Genomic DNA, 22,885 nt, shown 5'->3' with positions numbered 1-22,885 from the left:
ATATTTATGATTGTTATGTCTTTTGTTTAATTGTTCCTTTTATTAGTAGATAGTATCCTTCTTTGTCTCTTTTAACTGTTTTACATTTGAAGTCTAATTTGTTGGATATTAGTATAGCTACTCCTGCTCTTTTCTGGTTGTTATTTGCATGAAATATCTTTTCCCAACCTTTCACTTTGAACCTATGTTTATCTTTGGGTCTAAGATGTGTTTCCTGTAGACAGCATATAGAAGGATCCTGTTTTTTAATCCATTCTGCCAGTCTATGTCTTTTGATTGGAGAATTTAGTCCATTAACATTTAGTGTTATTACTGTTTGGGTAATACGTTCCTCTACCATTTTTCCTTTTGTATTATATATATCATATCTGATTTTCCTTCTTTCTACACTGTTCTCCATACCTCTCTCTTCTGTCTTTTTGTATCTGACTCTAGTGCTCCCTTTAGTATTTCTTGCAGAGCTGGTCTCTTGGTCTCAAATTCTCTCAGTGACTTTTTGTCTGAAAATGTTTTAATTTCTCCCTCATTTTTGAAGGACAATTTTGCTGGATATAAGAGTCTTGGTTGGCAGTTTTTCTCTTTTAGTAATTTAAATATATCATCCCACTGTCTTCTAGCTTCCATGGTTTCTGCTGAGAATCTACACATAGTCTTATTGGGTTTCCCTTGTATGTGATGGATTGTTTTTCTCTTGCTGCTTTCAAGATCCTCTCTTTCTCTTTGACCTCTGACATTCTAACTAGTAAGTGTCTTGGAGAATGCCTATTTGGATCTATTCTCTTTGGGGTGCGCTGCACTTCTTGGATCTGTAATTTTAGGTCTTTCATAAGAGTTGGGAAATTTTCAGTGATAATTTCTTCCATTAGTTTTTCTCCTCCTTTTCCCTTCTCTTCTCTTTCTGGGACACCCACAACACATATATTTGTGTGCTTCATATTATTATTCAATTCCCTGAGCTCCTGCTCAAATTTTTCCATTCTTTTCCCTATAGTTTCTGTTTCTTTTTGGATTTCAGATGTTCCTTCCTCCAGTTCACTAATTCTAGCCTCTGTCTCTTTAAATCTACCATTGTAGGTTTCCATTGTTTTTTCATCTCTTCTACTGTGTCTTTCATTCCCATAAGTTCTTTGATTTGTTTTTTCAGACTTTCCATTTCTTCTTTTTATTGATCTCATGCCTTCTTCATGTCCTCCCTCAATTTATTGATTTGGTTTTTGAAGAGGTTTTCCATTTCTGTTCTTATATTCAGAATTAGTTGTCTCAGCTCCTGTATCTCATTTGAGCTATTGGTTTGTCCTTTGACTGGGCCATATCTTCAATTTTCCTGGTGTGATTTGTTATTTTTTGCTGGCATCTGGGCATTTAATCAGATTTCCCTGAGTGTGGGACCCAGCAGGTTGAAAGACTTTCCTGTGAAGTCGTTGGGCTCTGTTTTTCTTATCCTATGCAGTATGTGGTGCTTGTCTGTCTGTGGGTCCCACCAGCAAAAGATGTTGTGGCTCCTTTAACTTTGGAAGTCTCTCACTGCTGGGTGTGTGGTGGAGACAGAGGAAAGCTTGTAGGTTGGTTTTAATGGCTTCAAATTGTGAAGTCCTGGGATCTGAATTCCTTAAGTGAGGGATTCCACCTGAGTTGCGTTTCACCCCTCCCGCGGGGAAGGTTCAGCTGGTAGAGAGCCCTGAAAGCAGCCTGTTTCTGCATTTGGGGCAGTTGCCACCTGTGTAATCCCAGCGCTGAGCCCAGAGGCAACGAAGCCTCTGTAGAAACAGCCGCAGAATGCTCTGTATCGCCCCTTTCCTCTTTTTCAGTTAGCCCAATCGGCGACTTCTGCCTTGATCAGTTTCACCTGAGCTGAGGGCCTATTTTTAGTAGTTAGAAGTTGTTCATTAATGCCACTATTGGAGTTAGGTTCGGCTCAGTCTCTACTACTGTTGGAGACTCTTTCCTTTCCCTCCGGGGAGTCGTCTGTGGGGGAGGGGTGCCAGCCGCTGCGGCTTGGGGGACCGCTGATCCGAGGCTCCCAGCCGGCCCGGGAAGCCGCGTGTGTGGGAGGGGCTCCGGTTGCCGGCCGCCGCGGCTTGGGGAACTGCTGTTCCGACGCTCCCAGCCGGCCCGGGAAGCCGCGTGTGTGGGAGGGGCTGCAGTCGCCAGCCTCCATGGCTTGGGGAACCGCCGATCCGAGGCTCCCAGCCGGTCCGGGAAACCACGTGTGTGGAAGGGGCTCCAGTCGCTGGCCACTGCGGCTTGGGGAACTGCTTCTCCGAGGCTCCCAGCTGGTCTGGGAAGCCGTGTTTCGGGGAGGGGTGCCAGCCGCCATGGCCTGGGGTACTGCCGATCCGAAGCTCCCAGCCGGCCCGGGAAGGAGGGAGGGAGGGGCTCTGGCTGCCAGCTGCTGCGGCCCAGGGAAGCGCACGCCTCTCGGGGACCTCACTGCAGCGGAGTCTCTTAGCTGGTCCAGCCGGTCCAGAATGGGACACGCTGTGTGTCTGGTCTCTGTTGTGGCTCTCGGAGCTGTTCTGTACTGTTTCTAGTTCTTTGTTAGTTGTTCTGGAGGAGGACTCCACCTCATTTTTGAAGGACAGTTTTGCTGGATATAGAATTTTTGGTTGGCAATTTTTCTCTTTTAATCTAAAATATGTCCTACCACTGTCTTCTCACCTCCATGATTTCTGCTTAAAAATCTATGCATGGTCTTATCAGGCTTCCCTTGTATGTGATGAATTGCTTTTCTCTTGCTGCTTTCATACTTCTCTCTTTCTCTTTGACATCTGACGTTCTGTTTAGTAAGTGTCTTGAAGTATGTCTATTTGGATCTGTTCTAGTTTACTTGCTGCCAGAACGCAATATACCAGAAACTGAATGGCTTTTAAAAAGGGGAATTTAATAAGTTGGTAGTTTACAGTTCTAAGGTTGAGAAAATGTCCCAATTAAGATAAGCCTATAGAAATGTCCAATTTAAGACATCCAGGAAAAGATACCTTAGTTCAAGAAAGCTGATGACGTTCAATGTTTCTGTGTCAGCTGGAAGGGCGCATGGTGACCATGGTGGTGTCTGCTGGCTTTCTCGTGGCTCTACCAAAAAGGGACTCTCTCTAAAAGGTTTCCTCTTTTAAAGGATTCCAGTAAGCAACTGTACCTTCAATGGGTGGAGACACACCTCCATGGAAATCATCCAATCAAAAATTACCACCCACAGTTGGGTGCTTCACATTTCCATGGGAACAATCAAAATACTCCCACCCAGCAATATTGAATGAGGATTAAAGGACATGGCTTTTCTGGGGTCTACCACAGATTCAAACTGGCACAGGATCTATTCTGTTTGGGGTATACTGCACTTCTTGGATCTGTAATTTTAAGTGTTTCATAAGAGTTGGGAAATTTTCAGAAATTTCCTCCATTAGTTTTTTTTTTTATTAATTAAAAAAAATTAACTAACACAACATTTAGAAATCATTCCATTCTACATATGCAATCAGTAATTCTTAATATCATCACATAGATGTATGATCATCATTTCTTAGTACATATGCATCGATTTAGAAAAAGAAATAGCAAGACAACAGAAAAAGAAATCAAATGATAATATAGAGAAAAAATAAAAATAAAAATAAAAAATACAAAAATATATAAGAAAAAAAAACTATAGCTCAGATGCAGCTTCATTCAGTGTTTTAACATAATTACATTACAATTAGGTAGTATTGTGCTGTCCATTTTTTTTTTTTTTTAGAAATCATACCATTCTACATATGCAATCAGTAATTCTTAACATCATCACATAGATGCATGATCATCGTTTCTTAGTACATTTGCATCGGTTTAGAAGAACTAGCAATATAACCAAAAAAGATACAGAATGTTAATATAGAGAAAAAAAAATAAAAGTAATAATAGTAAGAACAAAACAAAACAAAACAAAACAAGAACCTATAGCTCGGATGCAGCTTCATTCAGTGTTTTAACATGATTATTTTACAATTAGGTATTATTGTGCTTTCCATTTTTGAGTTTTTGTATCTAGTCCTATTGCACAGTCTGTATCCCATCAGCTCCAATTACCCATTATCTTACCCTGTTTCTAACTCCTGCTGAACTCTGTTACCAGTGACATATTCCAAGTTTATTCTCGAGTGTCGATTCACATCATTGGGACCATACAGTATTTGTCTTTTAGTTTTTGGCTAGACTCACTCAGCATAATGTTCTCTAGGTCCATCCATGTTATTATATGCTTCATAAGTTTATCCTGCCTTAAAGCTGCATAATGTTCCATCGTATGTATATACCACAGTTTGTTTAGCCACTCGTCTGTTGATGGACATTTCGGCTGTTTCCATCTCTTTGCAATTGTAAATAACGCTGCTATAAACATTGGTGTGCAAATGTCCGTTTGAGTTTTTGCCCTTAATTCCTTTGAGTAGATTCCCAGCAATGGTATTGCTGGGTCGTATGGCAATTCTATATTCAGCTTTTTGAGGAACCGCCAAACTGCCTTCCACAGTGGTTGCACCATTTGACATTCCCACCAACAGTGGATAAGTGTGCCTCTTTCTCCGCATCCTCTCCAGCACTTCTCATTTTCTGTTTTGTTGATAATGGCCATTCTGGTGGGTGTGAGATGATATCTCATTGTGGTTTTGATTTGCATTTCTCTAATGGCCAGGGACATTGAGCATCTCTTCATGTGCCTTTTGGCCATTTGTATTTCTTCCTCTGAGAGGTGTCTATTCAAGTCTTTTTCCCATTTTGTAATTGGGTTGGCTGTCTTTTTGTTGTTGAGTTGAACAATCTCATTATAAATTCTGGATACTAGACCTTTATCTGATATGTTGTTTCCAAATATTGATTCCCATTGTGTAGGCTGTCTTACTACTTTCTTGATGAAGTTCTTTGATGCACAAAAGTGTTTAATTTTGAGGAGTTCCCATTTACTTATTTCCTTCTTCAGTGCTCTTCCTTTAGGTTTAAGGTCCATAAAACTGCCTCCAGTTGTAAGATTCATAAGATATCTCCCTACATTTTCCTCTAACTGTTTTAAAGTCTTAGACCTAATGTTTAGATCTTTGATCCATTTTGAGTTAACTTTTGTGTAGGGTGTGAGATATGGGTCTTCTTTCATTCTTTTGCATATGGATATCCAGTTCTCTAGGCACCATTTGTTGAAGAGACTGTTATGTCCCAGGTGAGTTGGCTTGACTACCTTATCAAAGATCAAATGTCCATAGATGAGAGGGTCTATATCTGAGCACTCTATTCGATTCCATTGGTCGATATATCTATCTTTATGCCAATACCATGCTGTTTTGACCACTGTGGCTTCATAATATGCCTTAAAGTCCGGCATCGCGAGACCTCCAGCTTCATTTTTTTTCCTCAAGATGTTTTTAGCAATTCGGGGCACCCTGCCCTTCCAGATGAATTTGCTTATTGGTGTTTCTATTTCTGAAAACTAAGTTGTTGGGATTTTGATTGGTATTGCATTGAATCTGTAAATCAATTTAGGTAGGATTGACATCTTAACTATATTTAGTCTTCCAATCCATGAACATGGTATGCCCTTCCATCTATTTAGGTCTTCTGTGATTTCTTTTAGCAGTTTTTTGTAGTTTTCTTTATATAGGTTTTTTGTCTCTTTAGTTAAATTTATTCCTAGGTATTTTATTCTTTTAGTTGCAATTGTAAATGGGATTCGTTTCTTGATTTCCCCCTCCGCTTGTTCATTGCTAGTGTATAGAAATGCTGCAGATTTTTGAATGTTGATCTTGTAACCTGCTACTTTGCTGTATTCATTTATTAGCTCTAGTAGTTTTGTTGTGGATTTTTCTGGGTTTTCGATGTATAGTATCATATCGTCTGCAAACAGTGATAGTTTTACTTCTTCCTTTCCTATTTTGATGCCTTGTATTTCTTTTTCTTGTCTAATTGCTCTGGCTAGAACGTCCAACACAATGTTGAATAATAGTGGTGATAGTGGACATCCTTGTCTTGTTCCTGACCTTAGGGGGAAAGTTTTCAATTTTTCCCCATTGAGGATGATATTAGCTGTGGGTTTTTCATATATTCCCTCTATCATTTTAAGGAAGTTCCCGTGTATTCCTATCCTTTGAAGTGTTTTCAACAGGGAAGGATGTTGAATCTTGTCAAATGCCTTCTCTGCATCAATTGAGATGATCATGTGATTTTTCTGCTTTGATTTGTTGATATGGTGTATTACATTAATTGATTTTCTTATGTTGAACCATCCTTGCATACCTGGGATGAATCCTACTTGGTCATGATGTATAATTCTTTTAATGTGTTGTTGGATACGATTTGCTAGAATTTTATTGAGGATTATTGCATCTATATTCATTAGAGAGATTGGTCTGTAGTTTTCTTTTTTTGTAATATGTTTGCCTGGTTTTGGTATGAGGGTGATGTTGGCTTCATAGAATGAATTAGGTAGTTTTCCCTCCGCTTCGATTTTTTTGAAGAGTTTGAGGAGAGTTGGTACTAATTCTTTCTGGAATGTTTGATAGAATTCACATGTGAAGCCGTCTGGTCCTGGAATTTTCTTTTTAGGAAGCTTTTGAATGACTGATTCAATTTCTTTACTTGTGATTGGTTTGTTGAGGTCATCTATTTCTTCTTGAGTCAAAGTTGGTTGTTCATGTCTTTCCAGGAACCCGTCCATTTCATCTACATTGTTGTATTTATTAGCGCAAAGTTGTTCATAGTATCCTGTTATTACCTCCTTTATTTCTGTGAGGTCAGTAGTTATGTCTCCTCTTCCATTTCTGATCTTATTTATTTGCATCCTCTCTCTTCTTCTTTTTGTCAATCTTGCTAAGGGCCCATCAATCTTATTGATTTTCTCATAGAACCAACTTCTGGCCTTATTGATTTTCTCTATTGTTTTCATGTTTTCAATTTCATTTATTTCTGCTCTAATCTTTGTTATTTCTTTCCTTTTGCTTGCTTTGGGATTAGTTTGCTGTTCTTTCTCCAGTTCTTCCAAATGGATAGTTAATTCCTGCATTTTTGCCTTTTCTTCTTTTCTGATAAAGGCATTTAGGGCAATAAATTTCCCTCTTAGCACTGCCTTTGCTGCGTCCCATAAGTTTTGATATGTTGTGTTTTCATTTTCATTCGCCTCGAGGTATTTGCTAATTTCTCTAGCAATTTCTTCTTTGACCCAGTCGTTGTTTAGGAGTGTGATGTTGAGCCTCCATGTATTTGTGAATTTTCTGGCACTCCGCCTATTATTGATTTCCAACTTCATTCCTGTATGATCCGAGAAAGTGTTGTGTATGATTTCAATCTTTTTAAATTTGTTAAGACTTGCTTTGTGACCCAGCATATGGTCTATCCTTGAGAATGATCCATGAGCACTTGAGAAAAGGTGTATCCTGCTGTTGTGGGATGTAATGTCCTATAAATGTCTGTTAAGTCTAGCTCCTTTATAGTAATATTCAGATTCTCTATTTCTTTATTGATCCTCTGTCTAGATGTTCTGTCCATTGATGAGAGTGGTGAATTGAAGTCTCCAACTATTATGGTAGATGTGTCTATTTCCCTTTTCAGTGTTTGCAGTGTATTCCTCACGTATTTTGGGGCATTCTGGTTCGGTGTGTAAATATTTATGATTGTTATGTCTTCTTGTTTAATTGTTCCTTTTGTTAGTATATAGTGTCCTTCTTTGTCTCTTTTAACTGTTTTACATTTGAAGTCTAATTTGTTGGATATTAGTGTAGCCACTCCTGCTCTTTTCTGGTTGTTATTTGCATGAAATATCTTTTCCCAACCTTTCACTTTCAACCTATGTTTATCTTTGGATCTAAGATGTGTTTCCTGTAGACAGCATATAGAAGGATCCTGTTTTTTAATCCATTCTGCCAATCTATGTCTTTTGATTGGGGAATTCAGTCCATTGACATTTAGTGTTATTACTGTTTGGATAATATTTTCCTCTAACATTTTACCTTTTGTGTTATATATATCATATCTGATTTTCCTTCTTTCTACACTGTTCTCCGTACCTCTCTCTTCTGTCTTTTTGTGTCTGACTCTAGTGCTCCCTTTAGTATTTCTTGCAGAGCTGGTCTCTTGGTCACAAATTCTCTCAGTGACTTTTTGTCTGAGAATGTTTTAATTTCTCCCTCATTTTTGAAGGATAATTTTGCTGGATATAGGAGTCTTGGTTGGCAGTTTTTCTCTTTTAGTAATTTAAATATATCATCCCACTCTCTTCTAGCTTCCATGGTTTCTGCTGAGAAATCTACACATAGTCTTATTGGGTTTCCCTTGTATGTGATGGATTGTTTTTCTCTTGCTGCTTTCAAGATCCTCTCTTTCTCTTTGACCTCTGACATTCTAACTAGTAAGTGTCTTGGAGAACGCCTATTTGGGTCCAATCTCTTTCGGGTGCGCTGCACTTCTTGGATCTGTAATTTTAGGTCTTTCATAAAAGTTGGGAAATTTTCAGTGATAATTTCTTCCATTAGTTTTTCTCCTCCTTTTCCCTTCTCTTCTCCTTCTGGGACACCCACCACACGTATATTTGTGCGGTTCATATTGTCCTTGAGTTCCCTGATACCCTGTTCAAATTTTTCCATTCTTTTCCCGATATTTTCTGTTTCTTTTTGGAATTCAGATGTTCCATCCTCCAAATCACTAATTCTATCTTCTGTCTGTTTAAATCTATCATTGTAGGTATCCATTGTTTTTTCCATCTTTTCTACTTTATCCTTCACTTCCATATGTTCTGTGATTTGTTTTTTCAGTTTTTCTATTTCTTCTTTATGTTCAGCCCATGTCCTCTTCATGTCCTCCCTCAATTTATCAATTTCATTTTTGAAGAGGTTTTCCATTTCTGTTCGTATATTCAGCATTAGTTGTCTCAGCTCTTGTATAGTATTTGAACTATTGGTTTGTTCCTTTGACTGGGCCATATTCTCAAGCTTCTGAGCGTGGACAGTTTTCTTCCACTCCTGGCGTCTGGGCATTTAGTCAGATTTCCCTGGGTGTCAGACCCAACAAGGTTGTAAGATTTTTCTGTGAAATCTCTGGGTTCTGTTTTTCTTATCGTGCCCAGTAGGTGGCGCTCATGGCACACGTTTGTCTGTGGGTCCCACCAGTAAAAGGTGCTGTGGGTCCTTTAACTTTGGAAAACTCTCGCCGTCCGGGAGGTTCGCTAGCCAAAGCGGCTTGGAAGAGTGCCAGCCGGCCCGGGGTCCGAACGCGGGGAGGGTCGCTGGCCACCGCAGCCCGGGAAAGCGCCCGTCCGAATTTCCTAGTCCTCCTGGGGCGCCAAGCTTGGTGGGAGGGCGCCAGCCGCAGCGGCCCGCCCGGGAGAGTGCACGTTCCCGGGCAGTCATGGGTTTGGAAGGGGCCCCCCACCGTCGCCGTTCTCCAATTCTCTCAGTTGGTCCGGGGGGCCGCGCGTGATGTGGGCGCCAGCCGCCGCGGTTTGAGGGGACCGCCTCTCCAATTCTCCCAGCTGGCCAGGGGAGGGGGAAGGGAGTGACTCCGGCCGCTTGCCGCCCCGCCTGGTAAAGCCCGCGCCCCTCGGCGATCTCACCAGAGTGGGTTCTCTCAGCCAGCCAGCCGTTCCAGGATGGGGTACGCTGTCTTTTTTATCTCTGTCGTGGCTTTGGGAGCTGTTCTGTATCGTTTCTACTCCCCTAGTAGCTGTCCTGGAGGAGAAACTAAGATCTGTGCGTCTTACTATGCCGCCATCTTCTCCGGAACTCCTCCATTAGTTTTTGTCCTCCTTTTCCCCACTCTTCTCCTTCTGGGACACCCACAACATGTATATTCATGCACTTCATGTTGTCATTCAATTTCCTGAGTCCATGCTCATGTTTTTCCATTCTTTTCCCTATATTTTCTTTTGCTTGTTGGATTTCAGATGTCCCATCCTCCAGTTCACTAATCCTATCTTTTGCCTTTTGAAATCTAACATTGTAGGTTTCCATTGTTTTTTTCATCTCTTCTGCTGTGCCTTTCATTCCCATAAGTTCTGTGATTTGTTTTTTCAGACTTTTGATTTCTTCCTTTTGTTTGTCCCTTGCCTTCTTTATATCCTCCCTTAATTTATGATTTGATTTTTGATGAAGTTTTCCTGGTCTGCTCGAACATTCTGAATTAATGTTTCAACTCCTGTGTCTCATTTGAATTGTTGATTTGCTCCTTTGACTGGGCCATAGCTTCAATTTTCCTACTATGATTTGTTATTTTTTGCAGGAGTCTAGGCATTTAATTTCCTTAATTAGCTTATTCTGGAGACTGTTTTCACCTTTTTTACCTAGGATTTTCTTGCTGGATGACTTTGTTGCCTATCTGTTCTTTGACATTCAGTTCAACTTATTCTAGACCTCTAGCTTAGGTTTTGTTTGACAGATCAGAATTTTTCAGTTCTTGTTTTCTTGTTTCTTGCCCTGCCTGCATGGTGCCTATTTCCCTCCTTAGGAGGGTCTACTTAGGTGTTATAGACCCCAGTCAGATTTTCCCAGACCAAACTGGCCTCCTTTCAGGAGGAACAAGTCACCTGCCTCAGTTTTCCCTGAGGGTGAAACCCTGCAGGTTGAAAGACTTTTCTATGAAACTTCTAGACTCTGTATTTTTCTTCACCTATGCAGTAGGTGGCTCTTGTCTGCCTGTGGGTCCCACCAGTTTAAGGTGATGTGGTACCTTTAACTTCTGCAGACTCTCCCTGCTGGGGTTATGGTCTAGACAGAGAATAGGTTTTCCAGACCCTATAGTCTGAATTCTTTGAGGGAGGGATTCTACCTGAGCTGGGCCTCACCCCACTCCTGCGGAAGGCACGGCCTCCAGACAAGCTTAGTTCTGCCTGAGAAGCCTTGCAGTTGTATCCAAAGAGCAGTCAAGCCATAGAAACACGGCCACAAAAAAAGAGAAGGAAAAATTTCCTTTTCAGAGTAGGACCCCCATTCCTCAGGTTTGCCAATCAAAAGCTTAAGTTGGTATGTTGCTCTGTGTATCTCTAGGTCCTATGTTCCCCCTCTTTTCCTTCAGGGCCCAGACCCTTTCAAGTATTTTGTGCTGTCTGATCCAAAAAAAATCTCTATTTTTCTTTTTGTGTCAGCCCTGCTCCCTCTGCGCCAGGGCAAAACCCAGCAACCTCAGCTTTTAGTCAAGGTTCAGCTGAGGTGGGGGCCTATTTTTAGTAGTCAGAATTTGTTAATTAATTCCAAAAATTGGAGCTTTTTAGTGCTCAGCCCCTTGCTGCTAGTAAAGTCCCTTTCCTTTCCCCTCTGGGAAGCAGCCTGTTGGGGAGGGGCATCAGCTGCCATGGCATGAGGGACTCATGGTTCTAGGTGGGATTGCAGCTGGTACAGCTTGTCCAGACTGGAGTGCGCCGTGTGTCTGGTCACTGATGTGGCCCTAGCAGTTGATCTGTACTGTTCCTGGCTATATACAGCTGCTCTGGAGGATGAACTAAAATCCGACACCTCTCTAAGCTGCCATCTTGGTTCCTCCATAAAGCATTTAATCTCATATACTTTTGCTTGCTCTTAATCGTACCCAAAAGAGGGTTATCTACTTCAGTTTTTATTTTTAAAACTTTTTGATTTTTAAATACTTTCTGAGTTTTTTTGCTTGCTTTCTGTTTTATTATTTTCAGGCCCAAAATTCCTGGGCTTGTTTTACTTTTTTCTGGTTTCTAAACATACATTATAGATTTATGTATTTGTAAAGCTATTTATTTTTCTTTGAATATAGTTTTTCCTTCATTCAAATAAGCTTTGCTATGAATAGCTCCTTTTGTTATTTTATACATAACTTACAGTTTTCTTTGAATTTTATCTTTTTGTCAAAGAACTATCTGGAATATGATTTCTTATTTTCATGATATTGCATTTTAATGGGATAAATCAGTTTGATAACTTTTAGTACATCTACTGCATATTTTTTGACTTCTCTGTCCTCTCATCTTGCTTGCTTGTCAGGTTAATTTTCATGATCTTTCTCCATTATTATATGTTTTCTTGTATTTTTCCTGTTGTGTTTTCTGCCTCTACTTTTGTAATCAGACACATATTTCTTCAGTTGTATTTAACAGTAAGATACCAGTAATGAGGAATTGTTGTTAAGTTATGGGTCTGTAAATTAACCAGCCTCTAAAATACGCATGTGCATACTATATGCTCCTAATTCATTTAGTCAGGGGCATGGCACCTAACAGAAGCAAGGTAGCCACCCAGAACTAGAATAGAACAGTATATCTTGTGGTTTTCCCAGGGTTTCTTGGTCCCTTAACCAAGCATCAGCCCATCCTGATATCCTACCAGGGTTGGAGAAGCATCCAAATCTTTAATATGCCTCCAGTCTTTTATATTTGGGGTTTATCCCACCATTCCAGAAGAATTGAGGGAAAAATCCATGAACTTTTTTTAAAGGGAATATTTATGGACACTGATGGTCTCCTCTGGTTCTTAAACCACCTTCAGCACAAGTGAGACCACCCCTTATTCATGGGATGAGAAACCAGAGTTAGCGTCCCTGAATGGTATCTCTGTCTCTGTTACCCAGTGTTGTGGGAAAGCCATTTCTCTGCCCATATTTTCTTTGTGTCTACAACTGTGGTGTATGAAGATCTAAAGTGGTTGTTTCTGTATGTCTATTCAATTCATGGGGTTATCACTTGTGAAAAGTCATCTAGAGTATGCACTGCTTAAAAATAAGCATAGTAGAGGGGTCCCATGAGCCATGGGTCCAAATCATCATTCAAACAATTATTAGTTTTATGAATTTGGACAAATTAGTTGATGTTCCTGAGTCTCAGACTCTTCATCTATAAAATGAGTAAATGTTTCTAAACTCTTTAGTTTGTTGTAAGAAGTAAATGAGTTAAGTAATGTAAAGCCTCAGCCCAATGCCCCTCATACAGTAAGTGCTCAATAAATGATAGTTAATGTTCCTAATATTTTGTCACATAGTCATAGCTACCCTATCCAAAGAGAAAACAAAGTCAGAGACTTTGAGGAAGAAAAAACAGAAAAGTTTTCTTAGAGCAAGGAAATGCATATTTCCCGGTGGTTATTATATGGCAGGCATGGAAGTTGGACATTTTAGTTAATTAATTGAACCAAGTTTAATCCTCAAACTGGTCTTGAGAGGTGTTTATATTACTAGCCTATTTTACAGATGAGGAGACTGAGGATCAAAGAGGTTAAAACTCATGGTAGAGTCTAGATTAGAGTCTAGGTTTGTATGACTTTGAAATCTGTACTCTTTCCCTCATTACCATGCTCTAGTTCTCTTATCTTAAGTTTGTTTTACACTTGGTGATGTATGGGTGGACTGTTCTGAAACATCCATTTTGGCCAAAGCATCAAAATATTGAAACTTAATTCTAACAAATGTGTACCTTTGTCACAAGGACAATAGAGAGGCATGCCTTGTCGCAGCACAAAGCCAGCCAACCATCAGAAACAGCTTCAATCTTACTCCCACAGGAGAGTGGGTGGCTTCCTTTATAGATATAAAGGGCTGTACTTTGTTTTTTCTAGCTTTATTTGTGGAGGCCAGTACACTATGTCTGAATTTTTCTTTACACCGGATTGGGAGCCCAGATGGGGCACCATAGAAGCAGACTGTCAGCAGCTGTTCAGTCCTGAGAGACCAAATGTAGGGCCACATGGTCTGCTGAGGCAGTCCAGAATAGGAGGAGCCAGAGTGGCAAGCCTTCAAAAGGCTCTAATTGAGATAAAGCTTAGAGTCAAAAGGAAGGCGATTAAATGCAAGCATGAGGGGGTGTAAACAGAAGTACCAAGAGTCAAGAGGAGTTGAGGGTTAAGAAGGTAGCAAAAGCTCTGGAGACAGACCGCTTGGGTTTGATTCCCTGTAAAATATAGGTATTCTACTTAATCACTGTGTCTTAGATCAGGTTCACTGGAAGCAGAGCCCAAGTCACCTGCTGAGGAAGTGCTTTCAGGAGAAACCTATAACCTATAAGAGTGGGGAAACATGTTAGTTTGAGGATACCACATGAATTGTACCACAAAAATTGTTCAGCTGGGGTAATGGGCTGGGTTATTCTAACTGTATATCAGTTAGTTCCTGGAAAGTGGGGTACAACCTTTCAGGAATCTCCAGGTGAGGTAACTCCAATAAAATAAGGTTAAACTTATGGAGATGTTAGCAGTTACAGGAATGAGTGCAGAGGCCTGGTAGAAAAGGGGTCTGGGTAGGGTACCAACAAACTTGGTACACACTCTGAGCTTTAGAGTCCTTATTTGTTAAGCAGGAATGGTAGCTTTTTGGGACTGAAACTAGGAGGGTCCTGGGTGATTCCAGTGTATAATGTTTTCTGAAGATTTTGTTTTCATTCATTGGTATGTGCTTGATATTCGGACAATCAGACTAGCTTAAAAGCAAAGAGTTGGCAGGATCCATGGCTTGAAAGTTCAGAACTGGGTGTATTAGTTTTCTGTTTCTGCAGTAACAGTCACAGACTTAGAAAATTAAAACAATACACATTTGTTCTCAAGGTTCTGTAGGTCAGCGGGTCTGTAGATCAGAACTACAGAAATTCTATAGGTTAGACGTCTGTCCTGGATCTCAGTGGGCTAAAAGGAAGATGTTGGCAGGGCCACATTCCTTTCTGGAAGCTCTAGGGAAAATCTGTCGTTTTGCCTTTTCCGACTTCTAGAGGCTATTGGAATTCCTTTGCTCATGGCCCCTGTGCATCTTCAGAGCCAGCAATGATGGGTCCAATCTTTCTTACATGGCATTATTCTGACTCTTCTGCCTCGTTCTTCTTCCTTCTTCTTCTTATAAGGACCTTTGTGATAACATTGGTCCACCTGGATAATCCAGGATAATCTCCTTATCTCAAAATCCTTAATTTAATCACACTGAAAGTCCTTTTGTCATGTAAGGTAACATATTCTGGAGTTCAAGAGATCAGGATGTAGACGTCTTTAGGGGGCCATTCTTCTGTCTACTATATAGGGGTTGGAAAGCTTTTTCTCTAAAGGGCCATGGCATGTTTTGGCTTTGAAGGGCCTCTATAGGGCCTCTTTTGCAACTATTCCACTCTGCTGTTGTAGCACGGAATCAGCCATACATAATACATACATGAATGTGTGTGGCTGCAGTCCAATAAAACTTGATTTATGAACACTGAAATTTGAATCTCATTTAATTTTCACATTTTTTCTTTTGATTCCCCCCCCCCATTTGAAAATGTCACAATTAGTCTTACCCCTCAGACTGCACAAAAACGTGTGGCAGGCCAGATTTGGCCCCAGGAGCTGTATTAGTTTAAGTTATTTTTGTCCTAGCTGATTTAAAATTTTAAGAAACAATTTTCAAATGTTTGAAAGAATTTCTTCACCATGCTTGGCTGGTTGTCATATATATTGCAAAACTCAGCCTTCTGATTTGTAGTACTTTCCATCTGATATTTGTTTCCCATGAGAACTACCCTCCTTTTAATTTTTCATGGAGATTGCTGAAGGTAAAATGATGATGGTTGGTCTTGAAATTTTGTTTCTATATGGTTAGTAAATTTTTGGAAATAATCAGCATAGTGTGAAGAATACTCTAGATTATGTGAGTTAATCAAAGAAAATAATCTGTATATTGACATTTCTATTTTTCCTCATTAAACTAGAATCAGTTTAACATTTTATTTACATTTAAATGTAAACTCAGAATCTTGTTAACATTTTATTGGTGCTGGCTGAATTAGTGAGCAAAAAGAAGTGGGTGAGAAAGAAATGTGTTGCATAATAAAATATAATTTATTATATTTGGGAGCACCTTGCTGGGGTTAGTTTGGCATCTCACAATATGACTACCTCTGATTTATTGAATGTAATTTTCTCTTTAAAATATGACACTTTTTCTTGCTATAATATTTGTATGCCTCTCATTGAATGATAGTTGACTGTGAAACATTCTTTTTTTCTTTCTTTCTATTTTCTTTTGTTAGGTTAAAGGGAAGAGGACTCTGGGAGAAAATATTGCCGATAATGGAGGTCTGCGGGAAGCTTTTCGGGTAGGCACTGCTACATTTTTGCTGTGATTTTTAAAATTAAGCTCTGAAACACTGTGTCAGTGCACCTCAGTTTACACCACAGACATGTTCTTGAGGAGCTGGATATTATGGGTTTTCTATAGATAAAATTACATTTACCATTGACTCATATAAATAGAGCTGCATTTCTTTCTTTTTGGGGTGTAAAGTAGCCCTAAACAATAATATTCAATATCTAGAACCGTGTATTTAAAGAATGGTTTTCAGAAAACACAGTCATAGTAATATCACAGCACGTTGCAAGAATCTCCCTGGGGCGCTAGGTTCATATGGGTTTTCCTTGAGTATAGCTCTCTCTGTGGACCTCCTTATAATTCTCTCTTAAAATACCAAACTTCTAAATTATGGCCACAGGCTAGTGGTTTTCATATGCGGTTGGGTCAGGTAAGAGTCCACAATAATGTTTTCATCTTCCACTAGTCTGTGGTTAAACAAGAAACGTAAGAATAATGCAGAAAGGTTTTCATAAGGCTAAATGCTTTCCATTTAAAGACCCAGCTATAATTCTGAGGTTATCTCCTCCCTATATTCTAGTTAAAACATAGTTTATAAGATGATGGTGATAGAAGATGGTAGTTCTTCCTCTTACTTGGCAAAATGAAGAATTGGAAATATGTTGATTCTGAAATTTGTTGCCAAAGGCCTTGCCATTCATTGTGCTAGATTTGTCTATACCCTGGTAGAAATGGAAAGAATAGCTTCTTTTTAGAATTATTTAAGATCTGCCTACTTTGGTCCAGTTATTTTGGTGTCTGTTGGGTGTAAGATTTTTGCAGGTAAACCTGTCTCACTGTTAAATAAGATGGCATTCACTTGCATTTCCAGGTGTTTGTTTCCTTACAGGAAAACTTGACACTGCATTTTGTACATGGTAGAGATATTTCCTGTATCTCTTCTCTGGGTGAGAAAAGAGGAAAAAAGTCATTTCCGAGAATCATCTATTCTGCTTCTCTGACTAGGCTTACAGGAAATGGATAAGTGACAAAAGGCAGGGAGTGGAAGAGCCTCTCCTACCAGGCATCGCGTTTACCAACAACCAACTCTTCTTCCTGAGTTATGCTCACGTGAGTAGATTGAAGAAAGGATATTAAAGATGAAATTTGGGACTTTGCCTTATTCCCTTAATCAAAGGCTTGGGAAAAAAAAATTAACGGGAAAACTTTGATTCTAGCCAAAATCTTACCTTGCTGATTATTTTCAGGATGCTTTTCATCTTGTTAGTATTCTGTGGGACATAATTAATGAACTGAATCAAAGTTTATTGTATTTTTTATCAAGTAGGTTACCAACCTTAAGGCAACTTACTTGATGTTTCTGCGGTATAGCTTGACTTCTTAATGTGTTTGATACCATTGCTCTAGTGACTCATTCTTTGGTTTTCATGGCCCTTTCCTGCTTTCTTTTCTTCCTTTGCCTCATCTGTGAACTTACTTTCTCCTACTACTCTCAACCTATGGAGGACACTAAAGGCTAGGTTTCCAACTGTCAAATGAAGATGCGAAAACTCCTGGAGCTGAAAGACAACAAGAAAGGGAGGGACAGTCATGTCACTCTGCTTTGAGTTTAGTGGGCTTCCTGAGCAGAAATTGAAAGTGATTAATATAGGGAAAAAAGGAGGATGTGCACCAGATAAGGCAGCCTTCTGAATCTGAGTCTTTGACTCATGAGGCAAATGCCAGTTCTTCTTTGTTATTGGTTATTGTACAGGTTTTTCATCACAAATGTATAGGCCTTATCTTTGAAGAGGTCAGGGATGGGTTGACAAGGCTCTGATACAGGGCCTCCCAGTGGGCAAACGTGTATGTGCATGTTCAAGAGTCAAAATATTTCCTCAGTAGAACCTCTGGTTCCTAAGCCCTTTCATTCACTCTCCAGTAAGCGCATTTATTTCCAAGTCTTCTGTGGTGGACTTTGGTTAAAAGATTCTTACCTGTTTGAGGTCCTTTATTTTATTTTATTTTTTAACATTTTTTTATTGTGTAATATAACATATATACAAAAAAAGCAATAAATTTCAAAGTACATGTTAACAAGTAGTTTTAGAACAAATTTCAAAGTGTGGTATGGATTACAGTTTCACAATTTCAGGTGTTTCCTTGTAGCTGCTCTAAGAGACTGGAGACTAAGAAGAAATATCAATATCAATCATACTCATTTGTTAAATCCTATCTTCTCTGATACAACTTCTTCTTGTCCTTTGATCCTTCTCCCAGTCTTTAGGATATTTGGACCATGGCCATTCTAACTTCTTCATGTTGAAAAGGGGTGTGAACATAATGAGATAGGATGATGCAACTGGTTGATGCCCTTGGAGAGACTGGTAACTCTGGGTTTCAGGGCTTATCTGGCCTAGCAACCATGTGGAGGTTTTAGGTTTCTGAAAAATAAACAGTGAGCGAAATTTTTATAGAGCTCAGATAGACCTCTGAGTATTCTTTAGTGTTTTTCAGGAATACTTTTGATCAGGACTTGGCATACCATGGCAATAGCAATATCTAACTGAAGCGTACATGAGAGTAACCTCCAGAATAGCCTCTTAACTCTATTTGAAAGCTCTTAGCCATTGATATGTTGATAATGTAATTTTATTACATTTCTTTACCTCCTTTTGGTCAGGTAGGCATTGTTGATTCCACAGTTCCAGGGCCAGGCTCATCCCTGGACATCATGTCCCATGTAGTGAGGAAGGGTAATGATTTTCCTTGCAGAATTGGGCTTAGAGAGAGAAAGGCATCTCACATCTGAGCAACAAAAGAGGTTCTCTGGAAGCAACTCTTAGGCATTATTATAGGTATGCTCGGCTTCTCCATTACAGATATGAGTTTCATAAGTTCAAGCCTCAAGATCAAGGGCCAGGCCTATTAACTTGGGAGTCCTAATGTTTGAGAAAGTATCAGGGATTTCCCAGGTGGGAAAGTTTTTTCTCTAGTACCTTGTTCTAGTTTGCTAGCTGCTGGAATGCAACACACCAGAGATGGATTGGCTTTTAATAAAAGGGGATTTATTTCATTAGTTCTTCAGAGGAAAGGCAGCTAACTTTTGACTGAGGTTCTTTCTTATGTGGGAAGGCACAAAGCAATCTCTGCTGGCCTTCTCTCCAGGACTCTGGGTTCCAACGTCTTTCTCCGGGATGATTCCTTTCTGCATCTCCAAAGGCCTGGGCTGAGCTGCGAGTGCCGAGATGAGGTATGCTGAGCTGCTTGGGCTGTGCTACATTGAGTCTCTCATTTAAGCACCAGCCAATTAAATCGAACGTCATTGATTGCAGCAGGCACGCCTCCTAGCCCACTGCAGATGTAATCAGCAACAGATGAGGTTCACGTACCATTGGCTCATGTCTACAGCAACAGAACTAGGTGCCTTCACCTGGCCAAGTTGATAACTGAATCTAACTACCACATACCTCAAGAGATTTTGCCAGTACTTTAAAATTATCTGCCCAACATACTCTGGAATGTATCAGGGTATTATATTAAGGTACACAGAATTACAAGACCTCATTCCCAGTTCTAGGCTCAGTGTGTTTAGGTTGTTTAACCAACTGGCCAGACAGGTTAAGTTAGGTTGTGTGCTTCAGAAAATTTAGGTTTTGGACAAAATAAACCTGTCTTCTTTTAGTCTCATATAGTAGGTGAAGTTCTAAAATATAGATGTTATCATCCTTTCCCCTGTATTCTGATTTACCTTAGTCCCAGACAGATAGGCTTTGTTCTTATGTCTAACTGAAGCCTGATCTCTTTTTCAGATTCTTTAGCAGTTGCTGTATATAGAAATGCTTACTTTCAGAGCTGCAGAACTCCAGCTCTGAATCTTAGGTGTCACAGAGGTACCCAAAGTTCCAGGGAAATACCAGGTTATACACATATAGCACAGATCTCAGAATTTAGAAATAAAAACTTAAAGCTCAGGAATAAATGTAACTACTCTGAGTGCTTACCGTCTAGGCCCCAATTTACTCATAAGTATTTTCTGAAAGAGACCATACAATATTTGTCCTTATATTTCTGGCTTACTTTGCTCAACATAAGGTCCTCGTGGTTGATTCGCATCCTTGTATGCCTCATGACTTTGCTCCTCTCTGTAGCTGCACAATGTTCCATACCCCACAGTTCACCCTTCTGCTTCTCTGTCAGTGTACCCTTTGGCCATCTCCAGCCATTGGGTATCACAAATAATGTCACCATAAACATTAGTGTGCAAATGTCTATTGGGGTCCCTACTTTCAGTTCTTTCAAATATATTCCCAATGACAGGATTGACTAATCATATGGCGAACACATATTTAGCCTCTTGTGTATCCACTACATTATCCTCCAGAGGGGTTTCCCCATTCTACTTACCCTTCCAACATTGAATAGGCATACCTCTTTTTCTACATTTTTTCTAGCACTTTAATCTCCCTGTTTATTTATTTTGAATCTGCAGGTTTTGTTGAGATATATTCATATAGCATGTATTTTATCCAAAATAAACAATCATTGTTTCACAGTATCCTCACATAGTTGTACAGTCATCATCACTCTTAATTTTAGACAATTTTCGTTGTTTCAAAGAGAAAAATAACAGACACACCCACACCAAAAACAAAATCCCAAACTCCCTTAACTCTTGTACCCCCCCAGTTATTTGCCCCTAGTCTTGTGGTTCTAGTGATATATTCCTGTTAAATATAGACCATGCCATGCAATAAGTAGTTTTTCCAATATACCCTTCTATTAATTCTTTGTACAAATGTCATACTTTTGAGTATTCATGCAAGAATTTATTTATATTTGTAGTGCTAATCGGTGAGGTACATGGCTCTAAACACCCCCTTCCAGTCATGTTTACCTTCAATATGGCACTATTACTCGCAAACCCATTAATGAACTACAATCAACTCTATCCATTTCTATACTTTTAAGTTCAATGTCATTAACTAGTCTGTACAGATTAAGTAACCATTACCCCTTCTCTAGTTCCTGTTTATCTCTAGGTCCCCTATTTTCTACATTTAAGACTCTTGAGTTTACATTTTCAAAGGGGTTCATATTAGTGGAATCATACAGTATCTATCCTCTTGTGTCTGCCTTATTTTGCTCAGCATTATGTCTTCAGGTTCATCCATGTTGTCATATGCTTCAGGACCTCCTTTCTTCCTACTGCTGCATAATATTCCATCGTGTATATATATATATATATATATATACACACACACACACACACACAACATTTTGTTTATCCACTTGTCTGTTGATGGGCACTTGGATTGTTTCTATCTTTTAGCAGTTGTGCATAACTTCACTATGAACATTGGTGTGCAAATGTCTGTTCATGACACTGCTTTCAGCTCTTGTTATATACTGAGTAGTGGTATTGCTGGGTCATAGTGCAACTTGATATTTAGTTTTGTGAGGGACTGCCAAACTGTTTTCCACAGTGGCTGTACATTCCCACCAGCAGTGCATAAATGTCTCAATTTTTCCGCATCCTCTCCAATATTTGTAGTTTCCTGTTTGTTTAATGGCAGCCATTCTTATAGGTGTAAGATGATATCTCATTGTGGTTTTGATTTTCATTTCTCTTATAGCTAAATGAAGATGAACATCTTTTCGTGTGCTTTTTAGCCATTTGTATTTCCTTTTCCAAAAAATGTCTATTTATGTCTTTTGCCCATTTTATAATTGGATTGTTCTTTTGTTTTTGAGTTGTATGATTTCTTTATATATACTAGATATCAAATCCTTACCAGATATATGATTTCCAAATATTCTCTCTCATTGAGTTGGCTGCCTCTTCACCTTTTGGCAAAGTCCTTTGAGTCACAGAAGCATTTGATTTTGAGGAGTTCCCATTTATCCAGTTTTTTTCTTTCATTGCTTATGCTTTGGGTTTAAGATCTAAATAGTTACCTCCTCTTACTAGAAGTTGAAGATGTTTCCCTATATTTTCTTCTAGGAGTTTTATGGTACTGGCTCTTATATTTAGGTCTTTGAGCCACTTTGAGTTAATGTTTATATTTAGTGTGAGGTAAGGGTCCTCTTTCATTCCTTTGGCTATGGATATTCAGTTCTCCCAGTCCCATCTATTGAGAAGTCTGTGCTATCCCAGTTCAGTGGATTTGGAGGCCTCGTCAAAGATCAACCGACCATAGACCTGGAGGTCTATTTCTGAACTCTCAATTTGATTCCATTGATCAATATGTCTATCTTTGTGCCAATACCATGCCTTTTTTTTTTTTTTTGACCACTGTGGCTTTATAATAAGATTTAAAATCAGGAAGTATAAGTCCTCCCACTTCATTCTTCTTTTTTAGTATGTTGTTTGCTCTTCAGGGCCCTTTCCCTTCCAAATAAATTTGATAACTAGCTTTTCCAAGTCTTCAAAGTAGGTTGTTGGAATTTTGATTGGCATTGCATTGAGTCTATAGATCAGTTTGGGACAAATTAATATCTTAATGATATTTAGCCTTCCTATCCGTGAACCCACAATGCCTTTCTGCCTATTTAGATCTTCTTTGATTTCTTTTAGCAATGTTTTGTAGTTTTCTATGTACAGGTCCCTGGTTCTGTTTAATCTCTCCCTCGCTTTTGAAGGACAACTTTGCTTCAAAAAGAATTTTTGGCTGGAAATTTTTCTCTTTCAGATAATGTTTATTCTTAGATATTTGGTTCTTTTAGTTGCTATTGTTAATGGAGCTTTTTCTTAATTCTCTTCTTAATTAGGTCATTCCTTGTGTATAGAAATATTACTAATTTTTGTGCATTAATCTTGTTTTCCGCCACTTTGCTGAATTAATTAGCTCAAATACCTTTGTCATAGGTTTCTCAAGATTTCCCAAGTATAGTACTTTCT

General features: G+C 39.2%; 1 protein-coding gene across 5 annotated transcripts in view; it reads left to right on the top strand.

Moving 5' to 3' along the window:
* Positions 1–22,885, top strand: part of PHEX (phosphate regulating endopeptidase X-linked) — a 291,954-nt gene that overhangs the window by 254,423 nt on the left and 14,646 nt on the right. For all 5 annotated transcript variants that reach the window (XM_077146746.1, XM_077146741.1, XM_077146742.1 and 2 more), the window contains 2 exons: positions 15,947–16,012; positions 17,011–17,115. In XM_077146746.1, coding sequence (XP_077002861.1) covers positions 15,947–16,012; positions 17,011–17,115 — 171 coding nt within the window. The remainder of the gene's footprint in view (positions 1–15,946; positions 16,013–17,010; positions 17,116–22,885) is intronic.

Source organism: Tamandua tetradactyla, chromosome X, assembly GCF_023851605.1.
Source record: "Tamandua tetradactyla isolate mTamTet1 chromosome X, mTamTet1.pri, whole genome shotgun sequence".
Taxonomy (NCBI): domain Eukaryota; kingdom Metazoa; phylum Chordata; class Mammalia; order Pilosa; family Myrmecophagidae; genus Tamandua; species Tamandua tetradactyla.
Note: the sequence above shows the minus strand (reverse complement) of the source record. Positions and strands in the feature narration are given on the sequence as shown.